This window comes from Mirounga leonina, unplaced genomic scaffold, assembly GCF_011800145.1.
Source record: "Mirounga leonina isolate KUSES-001 unplaced genomic scaffold, KU_Mleo_1.0 Mir_128, whole genome shotgun sequence".
Classification (NCBI taxonomy): domain Eukaryota; kingdom Metazoa; phylum Chordata; class Mammalia; order Carnivora; family Phocidae; genus Mirounga; species Mirounga leonina.
The window spans coordinates 27,428,526-27,455,687 of record NW_023270320.1 but is presented as its reverse complement, the minus strand read 5'-3'; the positions used below and the strand labels follow the sequence as shown (position 1 = coordinate 27,455,687).

The 27,162-nt window shown below is 39.3% G+C and overlaps 1 protein-coding gene across 1 annotated transcript in view; it reads left to right on the top strand.

Annotated features, from left to right (window-relative positions):
* Window positions 1-27,162, top strand: part of TENM3 (teneurin transmembrane protein 3) — a 492,684-nt gene that overhangs the window by 403,176 nt on the left and 62,346 nt on the right. The window contains exons 13-15 of the mRNA XM_035004286.1: window positions 14,219-14,365; window positions 25,680-25,896; window positions 26,909-27,028. Coding sequence (XP_034860177.1) covers window positions 14,219-14,365; window positions 25,680-25,896; window positions 26,909-27,028 — 484 coding nt within the window. The remainder of the gene's footprint in view (window positions 1-14,218; window positions 14,366-25,679; window positions 25,897-26,908; window positions 27,029-27,162) is intronic.

Sequence of the window (27,162 nt, the reverse complement as noted above, 5' to 3'; positions counted from 1 at the left end):
AATGAGCACAGAGCCTGGATGCAGGGCTTGATCTCACGACCCTGAGATCATGACCTGAGCCCAAACCAAGAGCCGGATGCTCAACCAAACAGAGCCACCCAGATGCCCCTAAATTGTCTTTTAAAAGTTTATGGAGAGACATGATATCTGAAAAAAAGCCAGTCATATGTCAAATTTTTATCATACTGTTTTATTAACCACCTGCCACTGTTTTCCTTTACTAATTATACTACAGTATCTTTTTCTATTTGGAACACCCCATTGATTTGCATCCCTTAAAAACCATCTAAGACCTGAAATTCCACCAAAAGCTAGTATACAGGAGGTTTTAAAGCTCAATTGACTGGATATACAATTTTACTAGAGATAAAGATGGAAAACCCTCCTTTCAATTCTTGCCAAGTTCATCAGAAGGCGTTTATTGAGGAGGTTAGGTTCAAGGCATTTGGGAGTGAAACCAGCTGCAAAATAATATGGTGTCAGCTATTTTACAATGGTAGCAAGGAAGAGAAAGACTGTAAGTAGTGTCGGATTATAAATATGTCCATTCTCCTTAAAACTCAAGCCAGGGAACTGCAGAGTGCCAGCCAGCTAATGTAGTGTTCTATGTAGAGGTCCTTACTACCCTAGTGGAGTAAATAAAAAGTCAGAACTTTGCATCCCGTTTAATCTAAGGGTGGAAGAATGAAGCCCACAATTTTAAGGGATATGATTCCTTCCCGCAGTGGTACATTGGTATCCTTAACAATGGCAAAATTTACCTCTGGCATTTCTTGAATGTGACAATTTGAAAATAGCCTTTTCCCATCCTGAAACAGTTTCTTTCCCACCTCCCAATTTTTAAACTGCAAGTGTGCTTCTTGTGTTAGTCCACACCGAAGCCATGCCTCCCCTTTCTTTTTGTATTTAAGATACTATATTCACAGATTATGGTGTGACTAGAGCCAGTTTTTTTTCTATTGCTCTTCTTCATGATGGGTTCACTGACCCTCTCCTGTCTGAGTGCCTCTTTAGTGAAGCTGGAAAACAGCTGTCTGAAATATGGCTATTAGTTCTAGGGTTTCGCCGACATGTGCCTTGGATAAATTAAGGAGCAGTCAAAGGAAGTCCATAAATATGAATACTTTGCCAGTTGCTTTTCCATTAAACTCTGTTGGTTGAATGAAATTAGCAAATAATTATGCTGGTGGGGAATCTACTACATCCAAATGTAATATAATGTCTTCCTTTAACGACAGAGCTTTTTTCCTGTACACCAGATTAGTTTTTAGGGTAATCTACATTGCAAATTGGCCGATTTGCATTAGAACCATGCCTACTTGTTCTGATTTGTCAACACCTCTTTTTTTAAAAAAAAAGTCTTTACCATTGAGCATGGGTGGGTAAGACCATCTGCTTGTGGAGCTCGCCGGCAGCTCCATCACTTAACACATGAGACAGGGTACAGCTGTTTAATTGTTATGGTGCTGAATGATTACCATTCTATTCAAAATTAATATTTATATATGTGTGCATAGAAAGCATGTGGTTAAACAGAAGTGATCTAATTGTGAATTAATGGCATTAGGTGTTCATTAATTAGTCCCCCCATGAACAATGAAGGGTAAAATAATGCTTTTCGCATACACTCCCAACTCTTGGCTTTTAAGATGAGTCCCCAGGGGTGATTATTATGCATGTGAGTAGTCCACTCCAAATGCATTGGTGTGTAGAGAGAAAAAAAAAAATCACAGTATACCTGGCCGTAAAAAACAAAGAGAAAAGTATCTATACAGTGATGATACATGCCCCGGCTCTTTCCTGCCCCCAAAAGCATGATCCTCTGAGCTGTGACCAGTGTAGGTACAAGCCATGCAGTGCAAGCCTACAGGTATGTCTGCTCTGATTGCACATATCAGCATGTCACCCACAGGAACCACCACAAGCTATTGGGAGTGCTTGCTCAGCTGAGAGTGGGTTTCCTCCTGTACTTCGGAATGGTGACCCACAAACTTAACGGCATTCTGCTGCAAAAAGTTAGCAACCTATATTCCATCATGTCTGCTCAGTACATTTGATAATGAGGAACAAAAATGAAAAATGGTCGGCAGAATTGGAATGTAAGGAAAGAGAAATGCATGTAAAATAGGATATTTAGATGTCTTCGTTTCCAAGTAGCTCCTATAAAAAGTAACTTGTATTTATAGATATTTATACAGATATTTATACGCCTTCAGGAAATACTGACTTGCCTTGCTCAAGTACGATTACTAATGAGGGAACACGCAATATATAAGGACAAGTTGTGATGTGTTCTTTATTCCCAGAAGCTGAATCACATTTTGATTGGGAAGTATGCATCTACGCCAGCAAAGGGTTTATGGGAGACAAAGAAGAAAACTCTGGCACAAAAGTGGAATTATCCCCACTCTGGGAATTAGCCAGTTCACATAAAGAATGTTCCCATTAAAGGGAGACTATGTGGAGGAGGTAGAGAATAAGGGGGCTTATCCTGACATTATTGGGGTGGAGTGGGCCTTCATGGCTTTGAAGACAAAACCACTGGCAATTCCCAGCTCCTTCAATTAAAGTCAGATTTCTTTCATTCTTCAGAGTCTCTTAAAAGATACCAATTACTTCCTGCATCGGTCCTTTCTAAACTCTTATTAATAAGATGAATTAATACTACCTAGTATTTATTGAGTGTTTACTATGTGCTAAGGCACAATGCAACGTTCTCTGCATGCAATACTTTTTTTTTTAAAAGATTTTATTTATTTATTTGACAGAGACACAGCGAGAGAGGGAACACAAGCAGGGGGAGTGGGAGAGGGAGAAGCAGGCTCCACGCAGAGCAGGGAGCCCGATGTGGGACTCGATCCCAGGACCCTGGGATCAGGACCTGGGCCGAAGGCAGTCGCTTAACCATTTGAGCCACCCAGGCGCCCAATAAGTAAAAATCTTTAAAAAATTAAATTAAATTAAATCTACATTGGAGGAACGCAGGCTCAGAGAAGTTACCTAATTTTTTTATGGTTGCCCAGCTGGTAAGTAAGAACCTAAACCCACCGGAGCCATTCCCAAGCCCATTCTCTTGAGCAATAGACTATGCTGTCTCCTTTTAAATTGTTTTTGCACGTATGTGTATAGGGAAATAGGCAAAAATTAAATTTCTTCTGTGATAAAGAGAAATTAATATCTATGAACCTGTCACAAAAGACTGAATTTTCATAGAAACTGGTGCAGTAATAATGTCAATGATGTCTCAATAATAAAGTGTCAGTTCTTTTATTCAGCAAAGTTTAAATTATAGCTGATAATAGGACCCAGTGGTTTGCCAAAATAAAAGTAACAATTGCAGCAACAAATAACAGCTTGAGGAAAATGAATTTATACTGTGAGAGATCTAAGAAAATTGTAAACTATTTATTGAAAATTCCATATACCGCCTTCCAGAATTTAAACTTACTTCCAGTTCTTTTCTCAGCTGAAATTAGTAGGCTAAATACCATGTATAGACATTGACCATTGAAAAACACTCACAGTTTGTAGATGACATGTAACTAGTATCAGCAAAATGAACTGCTAAAATGCAAGTGGTAAACATCTGTGCATGCTCTTCTCTCACCCACAAATAAAGAAAAATTACTCTGTGTAAGTCGCCTTTGAAAAGAGCCAAGATTATCTATGATTTTCCCAAAATAAATTACGGTTTATCTTAGGTGAGTTCAAGATTGTGCAGTTATGTTTATTGTCTTCCCTGGTGTCTTCAAGAAAACTATTAAGAGGAAGACCCAATACATTTTACGTAATTATTTACAAGTCTTATTCTATAAATTTTCCTTAAATATTAAATTTTACACAGAGGCAAAAGCAGTGATGGCAGCCCAGAAATTATATTCATTGCTATTCATCAGATCGGTAGGTTATTTTTATGGTTTCCTGCCACTCGACTTGTTAGTACTATACAGACATGACTTCAGTCATTTTCATAACCAAGTTCATTGTGTCAATTTAAAGATCCGAATATTCACTGATGTAAAAAAAATGTTTGTGTTACAGTTTTTATTTATTAAGGTTGAGAGCTGTCTCCAGATAGTTTCGTCCCCAAATCAAGGTGCCGAAACGGACCTGGTAATTTTTAAATCTAGGAAACCCTAAGAAAATGTGGTTTTGCTTATGTCATTCAGTGAGCTCTGCCAGGGAGTGCAGATCTAAAGGAGACGTGCGCTACCGACATGTTTATGTATGTGGTCCAGGGGGTGAAATCCCACCACGTGTGGAGACCACAGAACTCCTGTATCACATGCTGAACAACACTCATCTCCGTGTAAACTGTGCACATGCCAACCTCAGTGAGTCAGCGTGCTGTCCCCATTCTGAGTGTCCCACGCTTCCTTCCATTATGTAGACATAGTCCACGGTGCGGCACAAAATTCTAAACTGAGGGAAAAATACCAAACATTTTTCTACCGGTTATCTTTACAAAGCTTTGCAGCTTATGCACTTTTCCAGCAATGCTGACTTGATGAAATTCGGTTTATCTCATAGCCCCTTTTCCATGGAATCTCTTTTTTTTCTGGACCGATGTAAATCAAGAAAATACTCTTTCACTCCCTTGGAATGTCTTAGGGTAGTGTTCCAAACTGAAATACGGTATTTCGCTGGAGTAGGGCACGTGTAAGAAGCCAGTGTATTTGTACAGATAATTTGTTCACCAAATTTCCAATCTATAAAAAAGAATAGAATATGTAAAGTTTCAAAAACAATTTGTTTGAGACAGGTTTTCAAAAATGCGTTGCCAACGTTAGGGGAGCAGAAGCTCTTCCAAACACACATACACACACAAACTGGTTTTTTTCCCCACTGGCACACCTCACTTTCTAGTTGTTAAAATTCAAATTGAGTGACTCTTCTAAACAGGATGAAATATTTGTGATGTTTTATTCTAATCTTAGAATGAGAATTCTATGGTGAGGGAGAACATAGTCTAGTAAGGGGTCCGAGTAAATTGTTTTATGACATTTAAAATTAGATCACTGCCATAATCCTTTATGACAAGGTAATCAGTAATTGGCAGTGTGTACCAATTAAGGAACATCAAACCAATGGGTGTGCAGCTTGCACACTGATTTAAACAGTTACTGATTGGAATAAATGGATTTAATATGTACTTATTTGCAGACTGTTGCTTTCCTGTCATCCTCCAGGAACTGGTGGTGAACAATCTAAGAATGATACCTACTTACAATTTTAATGAGATACTAATGTGAATCATTTTTTAAGTCTGGGTTATAAAGTATAAGGAAACACACGATGCTAAATAAAAATTTGTCCTCGATTCCAAGGACGTTGCGGTAATTGCCATAGTGAAGAATATGGCTGTGTTTTATTATGTACTCATCTGATTGAATTATCCTCTTTTGAAGACGGGCGCCTAAGATTTTTATTGTTGTAATTAAACTGAGAAATATTTCCAGCTTCTGGATTCTGTGCTGTTTGCCTGCATCTAGGCTCTACCCAGGAGTCAACTCCGTGGCCCAGTGAAAATACTGTACCATTTAATATGCTCCAACCAAGCATACTATCAACAGTAGAAACAATGTGAATAGAATGGTTTGTAACTATATACATCAGCAACTATGTATACACAAACTATTTCTATTTTTCCCTTGTGAGCTGTCTAATGGATATACAGCCAACTTGGTTTGCCCTTGTTGCTTCTTTGTGTTTTTAAGAATTCTTTTGACACTGAAAGGAAAGCAAATTTGGCATTGATCCCATTCTGTGTAGACCTCCAAATACCCCAGTTCTTCCCCCAAAGCGGACATATATCCTCTTCTGACCTCTTTTTTAAAATGAGCAACCTTCTTTTGGACTACCACTCAAAAGACATTTCTTATACAGAATTTATACCTTAACTAGAACTACTTCTGTTCTTTTATTTTTCAAACTCACTTGTTTTAATTTTTTCTTGGTTTTCTCCCTCAGTTTTAATATCTTGCCAGTTGGTTTTCCAAACTTTGGGTTTCTAGAACGGGTTCCAGCAAATCTTTTTTTTTTTTTTAAGATTTTATTTATTTGGGGCGCCTGGGTGGCTCAGTCGTTAAGCGTCTGCCTTCGGCTCAGGTCATGATCCCAGGGTCCTGGGATCGAGCCCCGCATCGGGCTCCCTGCTCGGCGGGAAGCCTGCTTCTCCCTCTCCCACTCCCCCTGCTTGTGTTCCCTCTCTCGCTGTGTCTCTCTGTCAAAAAAATAAATAAAATCTTTAAAAAATATATTTATTGGGCGCCTGGGTGGCTCAGATGGTTAAGCGTCTGCCTTCGGCTCAGGTCACGATCTCAGGGTCCTGGGATCGAGTCCCGCATCGGGCTCCCTGCTCCTTGGGAGCCTGCTTCTCCCTCTGCCTCTCTCTCTCTGTCTCTAATGAATAAATAAATAAAATCTTTAAAAATATTTATTTATTTATTTATTTATTTGACAGAGAAAGAGCATAAGCGGGGGAGTGGCAGGCAGAGGGAGAAGCAGGCTTCCCGCTGAGCAGGGAGCCCGATGCGGGGCTCGATCCCAGGACCCTGGGATCGTGACCTGAGCCGAAGGCAGATGCTTAACCGACTGAGCCACCCAGGCGTCCCCGGTTACAGCAGATCTTATCATAAAGCTTTCTTTAGTCTACATAAGGTACTCTCATATTTATGAAGCTGTGTCAATAGATTAATATTTTAAATTAGTTTGGACTTTAATATTACTTCCTGGTGTCTCCCTTTAATTGCCAGTGTTGAATTAAGGATTTCCACATTTTTTTTCATCTTATTTTTTCATGCAACCAAGTAAATTTATTGACCATTCCAAAAACGGATGATGCTTCTAGTCTTACGTAGGTACATAGTTCTGATTCTTCTGAGTTGTGACTATAGCTGATTATTAAGCGCATGGACTTTGGCCACAGACTACCTGGTTGGGATTTTGGCTTTGCCACTTGCTGACATTTTGACCTTGAGAAAGTTATTTCACTGTACCTCCGTTTCTTCATTTATGAACTAGGGAAGATAATAAAAGTACCTATTACCCCATAGGGTGGTGAAAATTAAGTCATCTCATGTAAAATGCTTAGCATAGTTCTCAGCACTTAGTAAGAGTAGTAAATGGTAGTTTTTGTTAATACTATTGTATGTAGTTAGGATGGATGGATGGATTGGAAGAGGGGAGAGGAACAGATGAATGAAGAGAGGGGAAGGATTTTGGAAACGAGGTATTGCTCACACATGCTTCTCAAAAAGCAGCCTCTGTATTTTCATAGAGTTGCTTCAAAGCTGCAAACACATGTAAGATATACTAGAACCACCATAATAAGGACATTTAATCATTTTATTCAGCAGATATTAAGAATCCCTTATGAACCAGGCAATGCGAAGACAGGGATTAGCCTGGCCTTGGAGTTTACATTTCTAATGGAGGAGATTCACACATTCAGTCCCATATGTCTATATATCATTAAAGCCTTAGATTTTTATGGAATCTCTTAACGAATTGATCACAGCTAGTTCTTGTTTCTCCTCTTCTCCTTTCATATCTACCCTAGTGTCCATACTCCTAGACTTCTTCCATGACAAGGACTCAGTGGAGGAATCAGATAACTAAAGGAAACGGAGGGAGGTGGGTGCCCATAATTTTGATAGATGAGTAGATGAGGCAACAACATATAGGTAGACTTTCCGTTGCTCTTCCTTTCTTGTGTACCCATTAGGAATTAAAAACCGTTCAAGACTAAATATGAGCAAAGTCCCTCCTATGGGACCTTAGACTCCAGATCCTTCCTATGGGGTACAGACAAGAGTAGATCATTTTGTGTCTACCTCCACCCATCTTCCCCAAAACACAGAGGGGAAAATACGATCATTAGGGGCTTTGAATAAAGGAATAATTATTTTTAAAAAGAAACATCTAGAGGGGAGTGTGTGAAAAGGATACAGTACTTCTCATTTGCTTGGGTGATACTGGAGGCCTCCGGGCTACTCCTATAATAAAAATATTCTTGATGACCCAGACTTTCTTCCACATCTACATTTGCACTGAATCTTTGCCCACATGAACCAGCAAGTAGGACACGGACCTCCAAACCCATGGGCTTGAAACCTGAGCAGTCATTTCATCTGTTATGTTCTAGAGATGACTGTGTATCTGAATGTATTTTGAGAGACGATACAGACCAAGAATTAGCTCTGACATTTAAAAGACAACTGCATTCTGCCATTTAAGTTAGGTCCACCCGGCCATTTCCCAAGGAAGCCATGTAGAAGACCTCTAAGAGACAGTAGAACTACCCTCTGGCTTTGTAGCTATCTACTTAAATTCATGTTAGGTCAGGAATAATTGCAAAGTACTTCTGAGCAAGAAGAGGCATCATGATGGAGATGGTGCCCTTGCACACATTCTCTGTCCCTCCTCAGTCTCTCCGTCTGTACTCACTATATCAACTGTGTTTATATCATAGGGTTGTGGGGAAGATTAGGTGAAAGCCTAATAGGGCTGAGAGCAGTATCTGACACAAAGTGAACCTTTATTATTACTTTCAGGGAGCAGAGCTGGGATCAGAGTGCTTTAGGCATGTCCCCTACATTCTTCTGAATCTGGTCTGAACCTGGACCAGAGCTAGAAATTTGGGGATCATTAATACATCAGCGAGGTGCTCACAGTCTGCAATTTATAGGACCAGAGCCCATGGAAGAGCTGAAACCACAGACAGCATTTTGTGTCTGTAAGCACGTGTGCATTGTTGGGGGGCGGGGGGCGGGGAGGGGAGTCCTAGCTCTCACCACTTTTCTGAGACGTGAGACTCCAGAAGGATTAAGAATCACTGTCTTAGAGGAAATACAGTACTTCTCACCCCCTGTGTCCCACGCGGGTCTTTTTAAAAGATAAAGAATTGAAACTCCAGGGAGAGTGTTTTATGAATACATTTTCCTGGAGAATAGTTTTTTTAAGAGGTTCCATCTTCTACATTTAGCACTGATGTTTGTAAGAGTTTTCTCTATAAAGCAAATTTAAAACTTTTGGTGAGTAGATCTAATAGGAAGGACTTTGTTTTAGTGTCAGAGCACACATTAGTTTCCAAAGCAGTTTTTTTGCAACTTAATGTGCATTTCAGCCATTGTTAGGTATATTAATTTTTAAATATACTGTATTATTTTTACAATTATTGTTCCTAATGGCTTCTTGCAACATGCCTGCATTTTTCTGATAATTTCCTGTAGTGGCTTATGTAATGATGTTTTTATTGTAGCAATTATTTTATTTATTTTTTAAGATTTTTATTTATTTATTTGAGAGAGAGCACATGAGAGGGGGGAGGGTCAGAGGGAGAAGCAGACTCCCTGCCGAGCAGGGAGCCCGATGCAGGACTCGATCCAGGGACTCCAGGATCATGACCTGAGCCGAAGGCAGTCGCTTTAACCAACTGAGCCACCCAGGCGCCCGCAATTATTATTTTTAATAATTATTTGAACCTCATATGTCGACATCTCCTTTTAGCGTCTTTATTATTTAGAACGAGGCTTTTGTGGGATTCTCAGAAATTTTCATCTTCGAGGACAAAATATACGTGGTGGTTTTTACCCCTTTCTGTCTTGGTTTGAAACGGTCAGCCTCACAGTTATTTCCTATGATATAAAATGCAAATGACAAATCTTGGTATCTCTTTCTCAGTACGGATCCTGTTCTTATGGTTGGTTTTAACTGTTTGCAACATTTGTGTTAAATATTTTTAATATTTAAAGTGTTATATAACTTTACATTATAACGTTGACCTGCTGTATATTTGAACTATATTTGCTAATTTCATCTCCACTTTTGTTTGTTCTTTTGACCCAATGACAAACCTAACTTCACCTGTAATCAGTCCACTGTTTTGTATAATTGATTCTGTTTGCTAAGATAATAGGATTGGCTGGATTAGAAATAATCCATTCCTCCTTTAAAACTACGAATCCAGATCAGAATTAATTGCATTCCTTATTTTGGTTGTGTTAACCGAAGTGGACCACAGGTAAAAGGAAAAGACTCTCCAACTAAGATCTGTGTGATTAATTTTTATAAATTAAGAATTCCTTCAAAAATACTACCCTGTCTGAATCAGAAACTCCAGAATTTTTAAACAAGGCACTTTGTTTATGTTTAGATCATCAGTTAAGCTATTATGAGTCTCTACTAGATTATATAATGTCCGCAAGGGATCATTGAGAAATCATATGCATGATGTTATACAATAGTACATTTTTATTTTAACATTTGAAAATAGAATTATTTTCATTAAGTTCTCATTTCAGAGTCGTACCTAGCAGTGTTTCTTCTTCACCTTAATTTCCCCTGCAATATATTGTCAATTAGTTATAAACAACTTATGTTTAAATGCAATTCAAAAGCCTCTAATGGAACCCTGTGGCAACGTGAAGAATCCTTTTATATCCACAGTACAGATGTGTCAGAAGCATTTATGGTTTTGTTTATGCACATGACAGAACTACCAGATCTGAGTGGCTCGACTGGAAGTTAGAGTTTAAATCATTCTGTTAGGAGTTCAGCTATCACTTGCATGTGTCAGTAATGAAAAATCATCAACATAAGCATCTTTGAAAAGCAATTTTAGATCATTAAAGATGTATGAATTTTGACAAAGCAAGAAGATTTCAGGCTTATTAAGAATATATTCTGTCTCTATGCTGAGTGAGGGGAGACAGGTTGTATGCCTCCGTTCAAGAGGAAAGGTGTAGCCTAATTGTAACCTCATGAAAGATTAAATGGACAGGTACAGTAAAAGACTTCAGTCTTAATCCTGACTGTTCCTACAGAGCTTTTGTGAGAAACAGAGCTGTTCCAGGACGAATCCTGAAAAGAAACAGGATCTTAGGAGAGTCTGTATTTCATAATAGACTACATATGCGATACACCACTGTCCATCCGACATGTAGTCAGGGGCCACGGGGTAATCATTCTCTATAGAATTTACACGTGCCTTTTTCATAGTATATTAAGTTTGCTCCATTTGCTCAAAGATTCCCAATTACTTCCTTTTTTTTCTTACTTACTAGACATTAAAGTTTGATAATACGTAAATACACAAGTGGCTCAAGACAGAAGGTGAGGGCAGGAGGATTTCAGTGGGTTCATCTCGCAGGTTGAAGAAAGACAGCATCAGAACACACATAAATGGTTCCTCCATGGCTTCTGTGTTATCCTTTTTGCCCTGAACCGTGCAACCCTTACAAAACTACTTCGTTAAAAGCAAACGTTTAAAAATTAGCATTATTTTCTACCTCCCCCCAAAAAAGTTTATTTGTAACTCTCATCGGCGTAAATTTTGCAATTTCTTTAGTAAAAAGAATTGATTCCATTTGTTCTACTTAGCTATTAAAGTATAATCTCCAGAAGGATCAGGGTGGGTGCATTCCAGGTTATCTGTGAAAGGTAGTTGTTAGTTTACCTACACACTTCTCTTGAAAGTGCTGAGTATTTCCTGGAATCATGACCACACTTACTGAAACATGAATATATTGCAGTTTTAGAAGATAATGAAGTGCATCTCTGTCGTGTGATGTGAGTCTCATGTTAGCTACAGCTACTCGATTTGCATGTGAATTCTGAAAATTTCCTTGTCCCATGTGACACTTCTGAAATGTCTGTCTGTTCTTTTTTCCTTTTTAATTTCTCAAGCTCACTATTTGGATAAGATAGTTAAAGGTACTGTATACTTGCTCTTTGTTGACATATCTAAATATATATCTATATATAACCGTGTATCAGACTGTACTAGGTATGAAAATAGACTGTTTCTCATGCATATTTTTGTAAATTATAAATCAGGCTTACATTATGTGAAATGCCTTGGATTTAAAGTATTGAGACTTCAATGTCCGTGTCTCATTTTTATAATTTTGGGTTATCACAGATTTCATTCCTATGTAAAAGCATTAGTTTTCACTGGAATCAAAAACTGAAGATAACAGTACATTTGCTGTTTTTTGTTTGTTGTTTTTTTTTTTCTTTTGCCTTAAGATCTTCATTGTTGGCAATTTAGCTAATGAGCTTTAAATTCTATCCTGAAGAATCACAAATGCTCACTCTCTTATCATAGAATAAGAAATTGTCAATCTAAAGAAGATTCTGGCTAATATATGTTGAGAGAAGTCTCATTTATCCTTATATGGAAACTTCTTTGGCTTCTTCTAAATGTTTCAAAATATACGTGATATCATAATTTCTGTTCTGTTATTTTCTGAAAAAACAACAAAATTACAGTGCATTCTGCCAAACAGAAATGATAACTTTGCTCAGCAGAAAACAGCAGATTCTCGTCTCTTCAGTTCTCGTAGAAATAGGTGCAAAATATTTTTTCAGAAGAGAAAATTCCCTCTCCCTTTCTCCTCAGATTACCTATTTTCTATTCCTTGTTTGTGCTTTTCATTAGAATATGAAAATATTCATGGCAATATCCAGGCTTTCATATAACTCTTGTGTGCATGCAGTCAGCTGATGCACCTCTTCTTCAGTGGGGCAATTAAATCTTTCTTTTTCATTAAAAACAAAACAGAAAACATCTGGAAGGAAAACTGACCTTTTAGGTATTGGAAATCCATAGACACAGATGATAATTGTCTGAGAGAAAAGAAGCAGCAAAATTAATCTTCTCCTGACCTGATGGTATCCATAAGTATAATTTCATTTTCTCCTGCCACAAGAGACTGTCAAAATAGTCTTCTTTCTCTTAGCTCTCATCTTAAGAGACAGGACGTCTCTTTGAGAAATTTTCATTTCAAGTTCCACAGTGGAGGAGGGGAAGCCAGTATATGAATAATTCTTTTAAAATGACATAAAATAAACATCTTTAAACAGATCGTTCCCTTAAATTTTGTCACTGAAACAAGAGTAGCATTCTCGTTATAAGAAGCTGAATAACCCCCATCGCTCTAGCAAGTATTTTTGGCTAGTATGTATTTTATGTCAAATTATAAATAATTCTGTCCAAAGAGATCTGATCAATAGCTAATTATTCTTACAGTTTTGGAGCATCTATATCCTTATTTCTGCCAGGGTCACATCACACTCATAGACAAGAACACCAAACTCTACCTAAGTGTCCATCCTCATAAACAGATCATGTTGGCCGCATGCCAGATATCATCAGTAGGAAGTGGCAAAAAATGTTTTTTTTTTAAATGTCATGTTAGACTGAAACAACTATAGATTTTGGATATATTAAATTATTTTAATTGTTTCCCAAATTTTCCCTCCTTGCCCATAAAAGCAGACAAGATAGGATATAAAGGTAACAGCATAAAAGCCTTAGGGAGATTGTCACAAAATATCACTCTTCGCTCTCTGTCTTGGAAGCACGTCACTACCGTGTTTTTGTTCAGTCTATCGATGTTTTATTGTGGTCCTTATGGTATTTCATTTTGTCCGTCCTAAGTAATCAAATATGCACAGCTATTACATTTAGTTGGAAATCCTGTCGGTCCTGTCCCATCCGTATGCAGCCTGAATCCTGATGTTTGTTAGAATAGATGCTAAGCTGCTTCACTATTTCCTGGGCTTTGCTTATTCTGTGAAAAGGAATGTACTCTTGGCATAAAGTATAGTCATCAAGACTGGCCTATACTTTGTGCAGTTACTTAATGCACTGTAATTTCACATGAATATACGGCAACTCTGAGGCCAGATAAAATTAATGTTCTCTTTTTAACATCGTTCACATCCTCATACCTACTTCCATGCTTCTGAATGTAGAGGGAATTTTTTAAAGCAACAAGGTGCTTTAAGAAGGCATATCCTAATGAGTAGCCGATAATGTCTGCAACAGATTAAAAATCTATACCAGGGATTATGAAATTGTCTTGTCGAGATGCTTTTTCACACCATACAATCAACCTTGTTGCTTTGCTAAAGGGAAAAAAAAAAAAAAAAGTTAATTTTGTCTGGCCTGCGGCTAGTTAGTGGATCGTTGCATATATTTCTGTCCTGCACAGGTAAGTGGTGTCTCAAGGGTCAGGCCAATCAAAGATGCCACTTGGATAAGAATTAGATTCCTTAGACACTGTTGCTGTTTCTATCCATGTGCAATTACAGTATTTGTGCTGTTTACAAAGGCCTGTTCCCACTAAGTGTCCCTTATCTGTTTATCTTAGGTGCAAAAACTTTCAATACTCAAATCACTTGTGCTTTCCTTCTTTGTCTCCCTTGACAGAGGGTTGTCCTGGGCTGTGCAACAGCAACGGAAGATGTACCCTGGACCAAAACGGCTGGCATTGTGTTTGCCAGCCAGGGTGGAGAGGAGCAGGATGTGACGTAGCCATGGAGACTCTCTGCACAGATAGCAAGGACAATGAAGGAGGTAAGAAATGCTGAGTGTGGAAACAAGTGTGTGCCAGAACACAGGTTTGTAAGTTACATAGTTATCTGGTGCCAAAAAAAATCAGATCCCCAGAGATTAGATTGATTGAAAAATTTATGAGTGCTGATCCAGTGATTTTGCTCCCTATTTTCCCTGAAACAAATGCAAGATTATCATCATTCAGGGAAAAGGCAAGGTAACCAAGCTACTGTATAATGTACATTGTTCTCCATCGCTTTTCCTAATCTCCAGATGACGATTCTCCTCATCACGGTATATACGGCCCTGTGAATTGGGAGCTCTAAAGCAGTATTTTAATAACTAAGCATTCCAAAAGATGCAGGGCATTTCCCAAGCTCTTCTGAAGAAAGGCACGGGTGGAAAAAATAAAATAGTAAAGAAAACAGCCTCCTTGAAGCTGTACTCCCGGCGTCTATTTATCCTAAACTTCACAGCCTGCTAAAAGACTGTGATATTCCACCCAGTGTAGGCGCTTGGTTAAGAAGTCGTTCTTCCCCTGTTGTGCGCATTTTCATTTCAAAGAACAGAGAGTGAGAGCCGGTGATTTCTTCTCCCCTGATGGAATGGGTGCCCCCGATAGCTGCTCGGTTTCCGCGTACCTTTAGGACTGAGTTTTTAGAAGGGATTTAGTTCCTCTCTGGGCCTCTGTGGCCCCTTGCTCTGTGCATTGGGATGTGTTTCCCCACGCCCTCCTTCGTTCCGTCTGCTCCCTGGGAATGTCCACAGGAGCAGTAGTGTTGGTGAAGAGTGCAGATCTTCACTCTCCCTTGTACCTATGTGACTTCACAATTGCTTCATCTCTGACATAGGAACAAAAGAGTTTTTGAAAGGGCTAAGTGAGAGAATTCAGGTACTTAGTACACTGCCAGGCACATAGTTATGTCGTAAGTAGGAGCTGCTAGGACTCCCGTTTTCCTTTTGCTTTCGTCTTGGCTAGCTGAAATTCACAGGAGGTTGTCACGGAAGATGAACACTCTTTTCTTTCCTTCATAGTGTGGATCTAACTACTGTTCTTTGGGAAGGAGAGGGACTAGAACCGACCCTCGGCCTCTCCTCTTCCAGCTCCCCAACGCACATGCGCACATACTACACGCACGCCCACATGCGCACATACTACGCACGCACGCGCGCACAGACGCGCGCACAGGTATGAGCACGCACACACGGACGCGCATGCGCACGCAAGCCCACGCCTACCGTCATTCTCAAACCAGGTGTTATTTGTGTCTCGTCTTCGGGGCAGCGGGCTGCCCTTCTCCGCTTTAGTTTCTAGCGAACTGTTCGATTTTCCCTATTTTTTTTTTTAAACTTGGGCTGTCAAGAAACCTGAGCCAAAGCTTCTCTTCCTTTTCGTCCTGATAGATATGGTCGTCCTTAGCCCTCAAACCTTTTCCTGCCTAGTGATACCTTGTTGCCTCAATTCCCCCTTAACGATGCGCTTTGTAGAAATGGCAGCATTAATCCTCCCCGACCGCAGCCCAGATGGCAGCTTTCCTCATTGTTTTTCCCCAAGGAGCCCCTGCCCCATTGTTTTCTATTGCCTAGGGGAGAAGGGGAGCTTCTTTCCTTCCTTGTTCGTATATTCCAGATTTTGTCTTCTAAAAGGAGATTACATTGAGGTCGTTACAAACTCTCTCAGAGGGAAGCAGACTGCAGGGCCAGGTCTGCAGAGACATGGCAGAGTAATTTAGGGGCTAATCAACTCTTTAGTATTGTTTTCAGCTAAGGAGGTTTTTCCCTTGCCTCAAAATTTATCAGCTGTGAATTGGCCTGTTCCCCCTTTGTTTATTCTTATTAGCATGAAACTATGCTATCTCTAGGCTTCCATCTCCAAGGGGAAATCTGAGCCAGTAGAAGACCTCCTGTGGGTTCTTTACTTATTTCATATAAATAATTTGTATTCCTGTCCCCAACCTAATTTTGTTGATCTTCTGAGAAGGAAACTCAATGCCAGCTGTATTATATCCTGAGATCATAACCCGGCTGCCTTATAACCTCAGCTAGAGGGTTGTTTGAACTTAAGCATGGACTGTGTGAATAAAGACAATATTTTCCACACCAAACCCCAAATCAAGGCATATAATCTGGCCATTAAGGCTATCACTGGCATCATATGAGGTCAGTAGAGCAGAATGTTTAAAATAAGACCCGTGCATGCCTAGCCTTGGCTTCTAAATATTTCTTCTTCAACTCTTTCCGCACCTACAGAGTCAGCCTCCCTCTGGGCTGGGCCATTTTCCCGTTCATATCCCAGAACTCACTCCGATGGTGAAGTTGCTAAGATCAGCAAAAAGGCAGGTGAAGAGCCGGGAACCGGTCACCATTAAGTGCAGTGTGACCAGGACTGGGGTGTCAGACTGTGAGTGTCTGCTGCCTCATTTTGTGGCTACTCGAGTGTCCCCCTGTCAACTTCTGAAAATGGCCCCGTCTGTCTCACAGCTACTCTACCACAGGCTTCCGCTTCCTCTCCACAAGGATATCCCTCGTGTTTGTTATTCTCACCAGGAGAGACTCTTGGGTGGCGAATGATAGAAATTCCACTCAAACGGTCTTAAGCTTTTACAAGAGAAAACCTTATTAGCTTATATAACTGAAAAATTCAGAGATAGCTGCACCTAGGTGTTTAAACAATGATAACAGAAATCTGAGTTAATTCTTCTGTCAGCTCTGCTTTATTCCACATTGGCACCATTCTTTGACTGTCTCTTCCTCAGAATGACCCCCCAGCAGCTCTGGCTTTTACATCGCACCACATAATAACCCCCCGTATAAGGAGACAGCCTTTCTCAATGGTTACAGGAGGCCTGGGTCTGAGCCTGACCTCGTCCCCTGGCCAAAGAAAAATTCACATTCTATCACCAGAACAAAGGGGTATGGATGCTGGATAGGCAGAAAAACAGATTCTACTACGGGAATATTAATAGTTGTCCACAGCATTTAGTTTTAGTATACCCAGGGAATATACTCCATTAACTATTTCATATAGCTCATAGACTTCTGTTACTCTCAGGAGAAATTCTTCTTCTATTCTTTATTTCCTTCTTTCCCCCAGAATTATAGCCTTCTCACATGAGAACAAAAAAGCAGCGCCGAACCTCGATACGCTTTCCATGACCCAGGTTGGCAAAGCACTCTCCAGTTCTCCCTGCATACTTTTATGAGCATCCTTGTTTTTACCTAGCATACCCACTGAGAATCTCATTCAGTAGAGGGTTTCTTGATTTTAAATAGCTCCCCATATGGTGGCCCCACTATGCAAGCATCAAAATGCAAAAGCTTGCCAGAAGCAATTCTACCTTTATAGCAACTTAAGATACTTATTAACAAGACAGTTTCTTGGGGCGCCTGGGTGGCTCAGTTGGTTGAGCATCCGACTCTTGATCTCAGCTCAGGTCTCGATCTCGGGGTTGTGAGTTCAAGCCCCGTGTTGGGCATGGAGCCTACTTAAAAAAATTTTTTTAAATAAATAAATAAACAAGATGATTTCTCCAAAATATGTTACCATTGTTACCATGTTCCCACCTTCCTAGTTAGAGTTCCTTTTAACATCTTGCTTCCCCTGTCTGGTCCTCCAGTGGATAGCTCCCCTGTGGGTTCTTAAGGCATGGGACTCAAGCCCTGTCTTAGAGATTGGGTGGTTGAGGACACAAAAATACCAACCTTTATGTAAGAATAGGGGCATGCCAAAATACAATGCCAGGTGTGATCCATCTTACTTGTAATTAGATAGTTATTTTTTTGTCCTTCAGAAGTATTAGTTTGTGGGAATACGTCAGGAAGATGGACCTAGAACAGGCTTTTTTTTTTTTTTTTTTTAAGTGGAGGCTGATAATAATGGAGAGGAAAGTACAATTCAATTGAGGTTATTCAGAAATTAGAAAGATAAAAACAGGAGAGGGAGGGAGACAGAACACAAACAGAAGTTTTAGACTGCAAGAAAATGTGGGAGTGCACCAGCAGTAAAACCCAGAAGTGGAAAAATGAATGAAATGTTAATGTAAGCAGCAGAATGAGTATGGCGAGTGGGCAGGGCCATCTAAGTTTGGAGATTACCAGATGAAAATAAGGAAATGTTTGAAAATAGATTCCTTAAAAAGTCCTAGCAGGAAGATGGGACTACTGTGTTCTCCAAACACATATTAAAATAAAATTTAAATAAATAAAATAGAGAGTACCAGAACTGGGAAGAAAGGGGGGATGGCTTAAAAAAAGAAGGAGAAGAAGAGGAAAAAGAAGTAAAAGGAAGGGAGGGAGGAAAAAAGGAAATTAGGAGGAAGGAGGGAAGAAGGAAAAGAGAAAAGAAAAAAAGGATTATAGGAGATCATAAGTACTTCCTGAGAAAAGATTCCAGATATCAGAACATAGGAGTGGCACTCAGAGTCTCAGAGCAATCAAATATATTTTCCTGGTAGATCATAATCTGGGGGGAGAATTACTCCGAGTTTGAAAGACTTTACGGGCTCCCACTTTAGGGGAGAGACTCGGGTTCGTCTGAACCCTTTTGCTCTGCACAGAATTTTTAGAGCAGTGTCAGTTGCATTTGAGGAACGAGAAGTCAGCTTGTGCTGTCCCACACAAGGCACCCCAGTAGTTTCCCGATAGTACACAAGGAACACGGGGCTTTACCGTTATACCGGAATAAGCTCTGGGGGGAGAGAAAAATCAGAGCCACACAGGCTGGAACTAAAAGTCCTCCCTATAATTTACAGCCAGTACCAGTAGCTGCTACTTCAGGTTTCAGAATATAGAAATGGGCAGGACCCAGGACGTCTTCAGAAACAGGTCTCTTTGATCCACGTGTCTCCGCCTTAAGAACCTCTGTATTGATGGCGAGAGTTAGAAGTAGTAACCACAGTGTCCAGTGAGTGCGTTCGCATTGTCGAAGAGTTAACTGCTGTCAGCGACTTGCTGTGCATATTTCTGCTCCTCCTTCAGTGAATTTATAGGCACATTTATGTTTTTAAACTTAAGTGCGATAGGCGCTGTTCTAAATTTGATTCTGCCAAAGAATCTATCTTTTTAGAGATTTTTTTCAAGCCAGTACATAGAGGTCTACCTCATTCTTTATAACAGAAACCCAGATGTAGTCATTAATTTTACCACTACTACATTAATAATAATTATTCATAATAACCTAGTTGTTTCTTTTTTTCTTTTCTTGCTCTTAGTGTAAAGACAAATATGTAGTGCGTCTCTGTGTCTCTGTGTGCGTGTATCTGCATATAAATCCTTCTGTGAATGTACAAGGATTTCTTTTGGACAGATTTTAAGAAGCGAAATTCCTAGGTTAAGGGGTATTTAAACTTTTAAATTTCATAGCCAAATCGCCTTGCAGGTGGGTTTTGCCACTTGTATTTCATCAGTACAAGAGTGTTTATTTTCTCCGTGTCTATAGTCTATACATAATCATCGTACACGAACAAATTGTCCAACAAGTGAAAAGTAGGAATGTTGTCTGACGGGTGAAGATGATTCCACTTTTATTGTTTTAATTTGCATTTCTCTAATTACTGATCCAATTGGTGATCCTTATACATGCTTCTTGGCCATTAGTATTTCTTCTTTTGCTAATTATTTATTTCTCTTGCCCATTTTTTTCCCTATTAGTGGCTTGACTTTTCCTTTTTAATTTTTAGGACTTCTTTGTATATGCTACTTATTAATTCTCTGTTAGGCGTATTGCAGGTATTTTATCCCAGGTTTTCACTTCTCTTTTAACTTTCTGAAGGTGTCTTTCATCATGTAGCAGTTTTCATTGATATGAGGTAAATTTTGATGAGGTGTATCTTTTCGCGAACTCTGGGTTGTGTGTCTTCAAAAATAAATAGGGCCTTTTCCCTTTGAAAAATTATACATAGTGTTTCATATCATTTCTTCTAATGCTTTTTTATAATTGTGTGGATTGGTTAATGTCAAATTAATCAAGAACATTTTAAAATAACTGTTGGGGTAAAAAAAAAGAAACCAGAATTCAAGGGTGAGCATAGTACTGAGGGTTGGAGAAGGGTAAGAAAAGAAAACCAAGAGGGGCGCCTGGGTGGCTCAGTCGGTTAAGCGACTGCCTTCGGCTCAGGTCATGATCCTGGAGTCCCGGGATCGAGTCCCGCATCGGGCTCCCTGCTCGGCAGGGAGTCTGCTTCTCCCTCTGGCCCTCCCCCCTCTCATGTGCTCTCTGTCTCTCTCATTCTCTCTGTCTCAAATAAATAAATAAAATCTTTAAAAAAAAAAAAAAGAAAAGAAAAGAAAACCAAGAGGGTGTCTCTGCTGCACCTTTAAGACATCATTTTGATCGGTTTCAATCTAATTATCTCTAGGAACTGAATCCATTCTTCCATTCTTTCAGCAAATACATTGTATGCTGACTTGGTGCCAGGAAGTGTACTAGACAACTGCAGATACAGTGGTGAACTCAGCTCTCAAGGAGCTGCCTGAGCCATTGCCTGAGGTGCTGCCTTAAGGAATGGGGAGAGGGGATGGGGGTCCAGGAGTAGGGAGCTAGAGGTCTCCAGGCAGAGGAAACAATAATGATGAAAGCTTTTAAAAGCCCCACGGTAAGGAGTTCTAACTACTCAGAAGGCAGTAGAGGACATAGTTTAGCTAGAGAAGTGAAGTCATCAGGTCTGATTTCTGCAAAGATGACTCTGACGGAGGTGTAGAGGATGAATAGTGGGGACAAGGCTGGAACCCGGGAAACCAAACTATGGTAGAGATCTCCTCGAGAGATGACCATGGTGGCCTGAAGGGCGTTTTCAGTGAAATGGAAAGGAAGAGACTGATTCAAGATATATTTGGGGTGAAGAAAAGAAGGACCTGGTAATTGATTAGGTGCAGAGGAAGAGGAAGAGAGAAGAGGAGTCAAGGATGACACTCAGGTCTCTACTTTGAGAGACTGGGTGGGTGGATGATGGAACCATTCATCGAAATAGGAAATAATAGAAGAAAACAACGTGTTTAGAGGAGATTCAATATGCTGCGCTTTAGATCCACTAAGTTTTTGCTGCCCGTGTAATATCCAGATGGAAATATCTAGAAGGCAGTTTGTGGATTTGAAGTGCAGAAGAATGATCAGCCTAAAGACATATGTGAACATAGAGACACACACACAAGAAAAACAAGAATAGTCAGAAAGCCAAACATGATTCCAATTCAGAAATAAATGGATTTCATGCATATCACAGAATGGTGACTTTAAGAAGTAATGAAAGGCATACCTATACACTTTGAAAATTCTGAAGTCTACAGATAAATTATTCCATCAGAATTTCTATGTGTACCTCTAACTTGGAATAGGGGAAAGGGGCTTCCAAATACTGTGGGGAAAGGCGGTGGACATTAATTATCTTTTGAGTAAAGAAGGAAAATTCACTGAAAGGAAATTCATGACTTTTTATCCAGTCAGTAAATCAAGGTTTTGAAAAACAGGTTCAGGTATCCATAGCTACTTGAAAGAAGCAAGTGAGTTTTGACAAGCAGATCACAGCCAGCATAGGAGTAACCTAGGAGAAGACCTGGAGTCAGAAGTTTTAATAATCTGGCAAAATATGCATTGTCTAAATTTGCCAGAAACAATGTCAAGAATGATTGGAAGAATACAAGGAAATCGAGCAGGGTAGAAACATTAAAGCAAGACCAGAGGCTGGCAAGCTATGACCTCTGGGGCAAAGGCTGTTTTGTAAATAAAGTTTTATTGGAACACACCCATTCGTTTCCATAATGTCTACGGCTGCTGTCGCTCTATAAAGGTGGAGTTGAAAGGTGCAACAGAGACTGCATGGCCCACAAAGCCTAAGTTACTTACTATCTGGCCCTTTGCAAAGTAAGTCTGCCAACTACTGTTACAGTCCAACAAAAGCCTAAGGTAAGATGAGAACATGTTTTAAAATGATAACTAGAGCAATAATGTTCAGGATTGAGTGGACAGAAGCATAAACCAAATTCTCTGCTTTACATCAGAGGACCACTTATATTGCAAAGAAAGAAAAGCTCTTAACTGATCATTGAAGTTATTATTCAGTGGGTTTTGAACACTTTTGATTTTTTTAGATTTTTTTTATGATTAATTCTATTAGATATGATGTCTAGACCAGTATAAATTTATACCAACTGATATTCCTGCTACTAAAAGGAATCTCAGTGATTTCGAGAAGCTATTCCACAAAGACAATTTTACTACGGTGTACATTTGGGCAAGTGGGTCATCGACTTAGTTGTACTAGATAGCCCGAGCTATATAAGCACAAAGAATGAAAAATGTTTTCTCAAGTTATAGGGAGCCAGATTCATAACCATCCGTCACTTGCTTGGGCAAGTTACTGATAAACTCTGCAGAAAAATAACAAACTGTGTGTCCCTGCATCTTGGCTGTTGAAAATGAGATTCTTTCTCTGATTGATGTTAGCAGAGAGGCTTGTAAAAATGCATTTCCAACTGATTAGTTCAGAAGGTGTCAATCTCATGCAGTTTTATGACCTGCAGACTACATGCCAGACGTACGTTTGCTTTTTATAAACTAACAAAAATGAATGACTAAATTTGAGCATTCCTCTTTGGCAACTGCACCATATATTGCCTAAAGGGAGATACTCTAGTTGTAGTGTGGGGGGAGGAGAGGACGAGGGCATTCAACCTTTAATTTATAAGATTAATGAAGATAAAATATAATAATTGGAAGTACTTTCTCTAGTGAGTAGTTTCTGTTTAGGTTAAAGAATGAATGTAAGGGAAAAACCTGCAAGAATATAAAATATTTGTGTTAAATGATTCTCCGAAGCATCTGCTCAACCCATTCAAAAGTCATGGAGTAAGAACTCTTAAATATATCATAAAACACGTAATTGAAGATTCCCTATAGTCTCAATATATAATCATGGATTGTTACTGAAGGGGTTTTATTTTTTAATTGGTTTCTCTTGAGGCCAGAAATGATATTGGAGCAATAGTTCAATAGTCTACTACTTTAAAAATCCAAGTCTTAATAACTACTTCTATTTCTTTGAGAGAGATAGAGAAAAAAAATAATATACAATGTATTGCATTATTATAGCTTTGTGAAAAGTAAGCCTGTAGCGTAGTTTTATCTTCCAGAAATACAGAGAAATATTTAGACATTTTTCATCTTCATGGCCTTTTGGCTAAGAAAGTAGTATTTTGATAAATTTATATAAAATTTCAAAGCTCAGTTTCATTTGATTTGCTTAAAACATTTAAAATTTTTATCAAAGGAATAAAACTACACTTTCAAATAATTAACACATTTAAAAAAATATAACAGCCATCTGCATAAAAATGTAACTATCATAAAGGAAACAATATATAAGATCTGCCTGTCAGAAATTCTGACTCATCGTCATAACAAAAAAATTAAAATATTAATGTAAAAAGGAGTCCAACACCATAAATTTAATTCACGTATTCACCTCTTAAGCTTGTTTTTCGACTACAAGGGAGATAGTGAAGAGATTTTTAGTTGCTGTCTCTAGATAAACTAAGTCTCTTTCGGTTTTAAGTGACAGAAAATCTAACCCAAACAGGCGTAAGGAAGAAGAGAATAGCTTGGCTTCTGTAACTGAAAAGCCCAGAAGCTCAGGTGCAGGTTGTTGCAAAAACCCTAAAGATGCCACGATGACCTCTTGTTTTTCTCTCCAGCTCTGGGCTCTGCTTCTTGAATGTCGCGCTGCCAGACAGGTTCTCCTGTAGGCAGCAACCCCAACCTCACAGCCTTACAGCTCCAAGCCTCGGGGGAAAGGGGAGGGGGAATCTCTGCAGACAGTTCCTGAAATTCACTCCAGATAGACAAGTTAGGTCAAATGGACACGTCTGAACCAAACATGAAGGGGGAAATGCACACAGACTGAGACGGGGGGACGGATGGGTATGTAAATGAAAGTGTGGAGCTGTTGCCCAAAGAAGAGGAAATGAGCGTGGGAGAACTCACAAGTGTTCACTACATTCTGCTTCAGGTGGGCAAAATGACTTACGGACATTAATCCAGGACCCCTCATCTCTTGTTTCTGACCTTACCTGTGTTGTCGTTGACCTACTTTTAGACTGGACAACATAACTCAATTTAGTCTATTTTCTTGCATCTCGGTTTGCTGTCAGATAATGAAGGGGCAAACTTGTATTCTATTAATAAGAGTGGCCTAAAGCCAAAACAAATGGCTAGTGTGGTTTGTTTTTGTTTTTTTCCAAATAAAAGTTATTTTAAAAAGCCCTTGTGTAAATAAAATATGTAGGTCAACTAGATATTTTCAACTGAGTTTGCCATAATAGGGTCACACTAAGACTTGAGACTTAGGTATGAAGATAACCATTTGTCCGACCTCTCAAGAATGATTGAAAGTCTTCAGAAACTAATGTTTTTGTTAATCTGTACTGAGAAATGTCATTGCCAAGCAGATCAAAATTCATGTATCAGCTGGTTAGTGAAAGAAAGATCTTAAGGGGTAACGTCACTAAATCCTCATAACCTGACACTCTTGTCCACTAATGAGTTGGTTTATATGTTTCGAACAAAATACTTACGTGGACCATGGATTGTGGTTTCCTTTTGATGTTCCCGGAGAAGGCACTAGCAAATTCTTTCTATCCATTACACTCTTCACGTCACCAGCACTATAGGTCGGGTTTTTTTGTGGTAGGCTTCTAATTTTCCAATATTACGACTCACTTACATTTGCCACATTTTAATGTAACACCTCCATTTTAGCAGAGGCATACGAGGGGCTCGGGATCCTGTTCAACACTTGAGAGATACCTTAATTTTATTTCGAACACACTTTACCTTCCTTGAGAAAGCTATTTCTTTGAAAAGTGGTTGGCTTATCTCATCCATTGTATGTTGATTTGTATTTGCTTCACTTCACAGACTTTCATTCTCTGACCTTGCCCCAAATTTTAGAACTTCACCCTATGTAGGTCCCGAACCACTGACCCATCGCGCTCACTATGTTAACTCCTAGTGCATTTTCTATAAAATAGAGAAGGCTTCAGCAATTATACTTAAAATGAATCTGTAGTCCTTCCTAGTCCTAATGGATTATTCCTATCAGCAGTGTTTTACTCCTACTCAGAATCAGCCATCTCCAATCCAAACATTTACTCTATGTGAAAGAGGCTGCAAGTCTTGTATTAATATTTTATCTGTTTCCAAAAAGTGTGCCTCGTAGAAATTACTCTCAGATGGGGGAAAGATTCACTGGATCTGAAAGAAAACGAACCAACAAACAAAACGCGTCGCACTTCACCGCGTAACAAGAGGAATTCTCTTACTGGCTTGCGCTTCTCTCTGCAGATGGGCTCGTGGACTGTATGGATCCTGATTGCTGTTTACAGAGCTCCTGCCAAAGCCAGGCTTACTGCCACGGCCTACCTGATCCTCAGGACGTCATCAGCCAAAGCTTACAGTCCCCCTCGCAGCAAGCTGCCAAATCCTTCTATGATCGAATCAGTTTTCTTATAGGGTCTGAGAGCACCCATGTCATACCTGGAGAAAGTCCTTTCAACAAGAGGTTAATGCATTTTCTGCTTACATAGATTTGTAGTGATGTTATTATCAATAGTTCCGTGCACTTTCGATGAAATGCTGATGACTGTGAATTTGAGGAAAGAGCTTTTTCTTTTAATGCAGTTGTTCCTCTTTCGGCAAATTCCTCACCAAACTTCGCATTTCAAGCATTTTTGACACAGTTCACATGCTTTGTCAATTTCAGTACCTGAGCCAGAACAGGACATCCCATTAAGGAGTCAATAAATCTTCATTTAACTCGTTGATTTTGTTAGCGCAGTTGGAAATGTTTCAAAAGAAGCAGTGGAAAGACCCCAAAAGGCAAAACAGAAGTGAGCTTTTTTTTTTCAGCTGAGCTCGCTAAATAATATAAATTATGAATTAATGTAATAGAACTGCTAATGGCATGACAGTAAGATTGCATAAGCTGTTTGGTGCTTTACAGAGCAGTAAGGACCTGAAAATAAACCAGTAAGTGAAAGCAGGTGTCTTGTGTCTCACTGAGTAAAAGAAGATGATTTACACTAGAACTCCTGGATCCACAGTAATTTAACAGCATTAATGCAGTTAGACCCAGCAGTTGATTAAAAGTTGTTGCACAAATGTGCCTTATTGCCCCTTTAAATCTTGTACTTCTTGGCCCCTGCAGATTTACAGATTGCCTCGGAATTAATTGGAAGGTATACTTTCTTTCATGTAAGCACCAGATATACGGCTTATGAAAAAGCACAGTTTATAATTTTAAAAAACCCATCTCTAAATTATGGGTCTTGATAACTCTCCAAAACCCAGATTGCAGCAAATTAAAACCCAGGGTAAACACCAGGCATTTAGAGAACGTGAATTGCCCTGAATTAAAAGGGGTATTGTCTTGGGACTCTTTCAGGTCTGGTTTTTGTGAAGAACAAGTATGTGTGACGGTGTTATTTTATCCTTAGGTTGAATTATCTCTAAATCATGATAATGTTGGCCTGAGAAGACAGATGTTCATTTTAATTCTTCTACTTTTCCCACAGCCTTGCATCTGTCATCAGAGGCCAAGTACTAACTGCTGACGGAACTCCACTTATTGGAGTAAATGTCTCGTTTTTCCATTACCCAGAATATGGATATACTATTACCCGCCAGGATGGAATGTGAGTTAGTCCCACCGCACTCTTTCTGTGTGAAATATTTTCAGTATAAAAGCTAGGCATTCTTATATCTCCCAATATGTTTTATTGTCCCTTTTAATATAGAACTGCAACAACTTTTAGGCTCCAGAAATCTG